At 33.5% G+C, this 5,937-nt stretch overlaps 1 protein-coding gene across 1 annotated transcript in view; it reads left to right on the top strand.

Moving 5' to 3' along the window:
• Positions 1–280: 280 nt before the first annotated feature.
• Positions 281–5,937, top strand: part of LOC135197641 (KRAB-A domain-containing protein 2-like) — a 7,229-nt gene continuing 1,572 nt past the window's right edge. The window contains exons 1-2 of the mRNA XM_064224658.1: positions 281–330; positions 1,163–2,599. Of these exons, the coding sequence (XP_064080728.1) occupies positions 281–330; positions 1,163–2,599 (1,487 nt within the window). The remainder of the gene's footprint in view (positions 331–1,162; positions 2,600–5,937) is intronic.

Here is a 5,937-nt window from a genome sequence, read left to right as displayed (position 1 = left end):
AATTTGCTGAAGTGGTGAGGTTAGGTTTATTCTTTATGAGGCGTTTAATGTAATGGGAAGAGGCATATGGTAATTGAATACAGCTCACTTTTGCAGAAATCACTTTACATAGAGTGAAACGAATAATGGAAGGAAATTATAAGAACTATATACATATTGGAACTCTTTGTCTAGTGGTAACTCATTTGCCTCACCAGCAATATATATATATATATATATATAATATATATATATATATATATATATATATATATATATATATATATATGTTACAGTCAACATGCGTAATCAGTCATTACGCATAATGACTAAAACTTTTAGTCATTTCACGTAATGGCTGTGACCGTTAGCCGTTACGCGTAATAGCTAAAATTTTTAGTCATTTCTCGGGATGGCTGAAATTTAGGGCTCTGTATTACACTAGTTGCCTGACAAGGTTTCAGTCAGCACGCGTAATGCTTCAAATTATGTTTAAATTCTCGAATCGCTAGTTATACACCACATTAGGCCGGAACTAAACAATCAAAGTACTTCTTATCCGTTAACTATCTTCAATACTCCCTCCAATGCTTCGTCTCAATCTTCAGACACTTAAGGCTTCACTCCAGACTTTCTTCTTTTTCTACTTTACCTCCCTCCTCAGTCCGCCTCCACCTGCCCTCTCCAACACAGTGGTAATAACCCTCCCCCTTTTTTCTGTTTTTACCATATTATTGTAATGTTTTATTTAAATTGCTGTCAATTTTTCATACTTAGATTAACGTAATCTATATTAACTTATATTTATCGTATACTATCTGCTGTTTTACTTTAAAATAATATAATTTTGTACTCTGGCTTAATTTTCAGAATCTAGACACAAATCTAGACAAAATGACTGAATCATTCGAAGATAAATTCAAAACAGAACTCTACAAGAAGCATGAAGTGATAAAAAAAAATCTTCATACCGAAAGAGCAATACTTTTAAATTATTGAAAATGTGAAAGCAGCTGCTGCACAAACTACTGCAAAAACCCGTCAGGAGTACTACCTTCTTCAAAAGTAATTTAATTTTCTTTCTCCTTTGATATAAGAAAAAAAAAACAAGAAAAAATAAAATTTTTACTTTAATTGCTATTACTATTTGACTGTAATTGTTTTTTATTATTTCTTTATTCAGGTACGAAGTACTGCAATGCGGAGATGTTGAGAAATTGATCAAAAGAAGAAGCAACCCTGAGCAACAACCATTGTACTATGTCAGCATTGAAGATACGTATAATGTTATCAAACGCGCACATATTGCAACAGGCCACGGTGGTCGTGACCGAATGGTGAAAGAGATTGGTAAGAAATATGTCAACGTTACATGCGACGCCATAGAGCTGTTTAAATCCTACTGTTATGAATGTCAAAAGAAACATAAATGTCCACGAACGAAAGGAGTCGTAGTTCGTCCTATTCTTACAAACGAATTTGCATCTCGGGCTCAAGTTGCTCTTATCGATATGCAATCAATGTCCCAGAATACATTCAAGTGGATATTGGTGTACCAGGATCACCTCACTAAGTGTGTTATTCTCAGAGCTTTGACTTCCAAGCCCGCTGCAGAAGTTGCTTATAATTTGTTGGATATTTTTCTTTTGATAGGTACACCCTCCATCCTACAAAGTGACAATGGTACTGAATTTACGGCTGAAGTAATTACGGAATTGAAACTTTTCTGGCCGAGGCTTGTCATGGTACACAGTAAACCTCGTCACCCACAGAGTCAAGGCTCTGTGGAGCGTGCTAATGGAGACATTAAGGATATGTTGGTGGCTTGGATGGGCGATAACTACACCAATGAATGGTCCATTGGCATCACGTTTGTGCAATTTCAAAAGAACTCGAGCTTTCAATCTGGAATAGGTAGGGCACCATACACAGCAATGTTTGGTTGTGATGCCAAAGTGGGTTTAGCTACGTCTTCATTACCACAAGAAATCATCCAGCGCATGCAAACTGAAGATGACTTACTCGCTGCCATCAGCGCCGAGCAGCCTATTGATTTACAAAATGATTCTGCTGCTGTGACAAATGACGAAGTCTTGCCTGCAGCAGCTGATGAACAAATACTACCTAGCGGTGTACCAATCCCAATTGAAGATGACCCTGTTCTTACTGAAGATGAACATCCTGCAAACCTCATCGCTTCACGCATTGACATGATAGGAACTGAAAGATCAGCTTCAAGATCCGCTCAGCTACAACAGGCTGAGCGAATGGTGAAACGAAGTCGTCTCGAACTAGCCGCCGGAATGCCAGGAGATAATGTCGCCATTCCAATACCTCTTGTTGATCGAGGGCGTGGGGATCCTCGTAATATTCTAGGTGTTATTGTAGATAGAGATCAAAATGACATGTACAAAATTAGTGTAAAATCTGGAATGTTGAAAGCAAGGTTTTCACGCAATCAGTTTGATCTCTGTCCTCAAAAGCTGTTAAAAGAAAGTGATGTAAATTGTACACAGGAAGTATCTTTACGCCAAGCTGTAACAAAAGAATCGAAATCTGGTGGCCAAGGTTTTGTTCGTTGCAATTGTGCCGGGAACAGACGTTGTGAAAAAAGTAATTCGTTTGTAAGTGCTTACAAAAGCAAGATAAAATGCTTTAGCCGTTGTCATAGCTGTTTGGACTGCGAAAACAAGTAAACGATATAGAAATGAAAATGCTTCGACTTCTAACAGTTGATTTTAATGAGAAAGTGTGTGTAAAACTAATTCGAAAGTGAGATTTTTTTCTGAATTTGTTTGTTTGTTGTTGAATTTGAATATTGTTTGTCAAGTGTACAACGATTGATTTTGAAAAATGAACGAAAAAACATTGCTATTTCTTAATTCTTAAAATTCAGTTTAGTCATTACGTGAAATGCCTGACCATAAATTTCAGCCATTACGTGAAATGACTAAAAATTTTAGTCGTTACGCATAACGGCTAACGGTCACAGCCATTACGTGAAATGACTAAAGTTTTAGTCATAACGTGTAATGACTGATTACGCATGTTGACTGTACATTATGGTTGCTATGTATATCTATATATATCTATATATATATATATATATATGTATAGTATATATAGATAATAATATATATTATATATATATATAGATATATATCATATATATTATATATATATATAGTATATATATCTATATGTATATATATATATATAATATATATATATATATATTATATTTATATAGTTATATATGTATATATATATATGTTATATATATGTATATATATATAATATGTATATATATATATGTTATATATATTATATATATATATACTATATATATATATATATATATATATATATATATAATATAATATTATATAATATATATATATATATATATATATGCTTACAAAATCGCTGTAGATGCATCGTGACTTCATAAATAAGCGAATACCACCGGAAAATGATAGTCAGAAATCCAAGCGCTTTCGTCTTTACTCAGACATTGTCAAGGAAACAAGATTCAATGATATTCCTTTTAACTGTGTCATTACATGGGATTAAGGCTCTTGCTTGACTCCAGTTAATAGGATGGTCTAAATCTCTCATATGTACGAATAATGCATTCGATATTTGCCCAGTTCTCACAGAATATTGATGTTGTTTGAGACGTTGTGAAAGAGATATACCGGTTTGTCCGTAATAGACTTTATCACACTTTTTTGCAAGGAATTTCATATATGCAGCCTGGAAGATCTTTAGGAAAGAATTTTTTATTATTAAACTCATTGAAACATTAATTATTACTGATTTACAACATTTATGTTATACAGCTTTAAAATTCTAGGAATATCTAAAAACCTTTCATCATAGGGTAATTTTAGAATGTTATGCTTACTAAATTCTGAATAAAATGTTCTTCTAGCTCTTTTCCATGCCACATCTATAAAAGTCCTTGGGTATTTAAGTTTCAATGCAATATCATAAATAGTTTTAATTTCAGCGTCAATAAACTGCGGGCTACAGACACGTAAAGCCCTTAGGAACATCCCAGAAAAAACAGAGAATTTAACATTTTGATGGTGATTGTAGTAGTAATGAACAAAAGAGGCAATGTTAGTTGATTTTCGAAAGACTGAAAAGGTGAAATTTCTATCATTTCAATGGACAGTTACATCAAGAAAATTCAAATTACAATTTCTTTCTTCCTCTACAGTAAATTTTATAGAAGGGACTAAATTATTGAGATTATTAAGGAATTCCTGGAGATTTTCGTTAACTGGCCAAATACAGATATCATCCAAATATCTAAACCAAATAACTTTTTGGGGCAAAATTTTTGGTAAGAGTTTTGTCTCAAAAAATGCCATGTAAATATTGCTAAGGACAGGAGATAAGGGATTACCCATAGCCATGCCAAACTTTTGTACAAAAAATTCCCCATTAAAACAAAATTTACTATCTTTGATACATAACCTTATGAGACTAATGAGGTTTGCTACACTTAAAGGAATGTCATGACGTTCTAATTCCTCCTCCAAATATTCAAGTAAGTCATCTACAGGCACTTTTGTAAATAAAGAGACAACATCAAAACTAACCATATTAAAATCAAAATTCAAATTTAAACTATTCAATTTGTTTATAAAATCAACATTGTTTTTAACATTCGTTGTTTAGAAATGTTTTGCCTACCAAAAGGAGTAAGAATTTTTACAAGCCATTTAGATAAATTATACGTAACTGAGCCCACTGAACTAATGATTGGTCTGATAGGGTTATTGATTTTATGTGTCTTGACTAAACCATATATATAAGGTAGGGAGGCGCATTGCGGTGTAAACTGTTTAATTAAATGGTCAAAACCCTTCAAAATGGATTTAATTTCTTTATTAAAATGGGAGTTCACCGTCTGTGTAGGGGCAGACCTCAGTTTCGTATAAGTATCAGTATCATTTAGCAATGTCATTATTTTACTTATATAGTCACTATTATTCATTATTACCACTGCATTAGATTTATCTGCTTTTGTAACTTTCACTGTTTCGCCTCCTTTTATTTTCTTATAAGCCTGGAGAAATCTCACGGGTACTTTAGGGGGAGAAGGTTTACTCATAGCACCATACACAATACCTTTACAAATATTGATATCATCAGGGCATAGGTTTTGATTAAATTTTTCTAAATAACAAAAGGATTTAGAGATGTTGACACAGTCCAGGTTACCATTAAATACACTAAAGCTTAACCCATATCCCAAAGCCGCTGTCGTAGCACTATCCACTGGTTTGTCTGATAAATTAATCATGAAATCCACGTTGGCATGCTTAGTCCAGTCGCTTTCAGCAATAAGATTTTTCAGCTTGACTTGAAGCTTCCTTTCAAGACGGTTGCAGCACTTTCTCAATTGTCCGTAGCAATAATCCAGCATCCGATTCTTCCAATCGACAGGAACCGTCTGATTAAAGCTATACCGTCTGCTTTAACGCATCATCTACTTCCACTTTTGTGATGTCGATGTGTTTCTGAAGTATGATGCTTTGAAACTCGTCGAAAGGTCGCTCTGCTAAACGAAGAATTCTCACTGGTAAAATCGACTTGGGCATCACTTGCTCATTCATACACTTCCGTAGAACGCTGAGTCGAAGTTTCAGTTTGTGAGCGATGATAAGAGCATTACAGAAGGATGTCACGAATAGAACAAGGCTCGGAAAATTCACAGAAAAGGCGTAGAAGTTGCGTGTGGTTTCCATTATGCTTATATATATATATATATATATATATATATATTATATATTATATATATATATATATATATATATATGTAGATACATATATCTATATAGAAGCAGAAATCCAAGCGCTTTCGTCTTTACTTAGATATTGTCAAGGAGTTAATGAAATACAAAAGAAGATCAAGAATACCAGATGGTTAATTGTCAAAAGGGT

Source organism: Macrobrachium nipponense, chromosome 21, assembly GCF_015104395.2.
Source record: "Macrobrachium nipponense isolate FS-2020 chromosome 21, ASM1510439v2, whole genome shotgun sequence".
NCBI classification, from domain to species: Eukaryota; Metazoa; Arthropoda; class Malacostraca; order Decapoda; family Palaemonidae; genus Macrobrachium; species Macrobrachium nipponense.
Note: the sequence above shows the minus strand (reverse complement) of the source record. Positions and strands in the feature narration are given on the sequence as shown.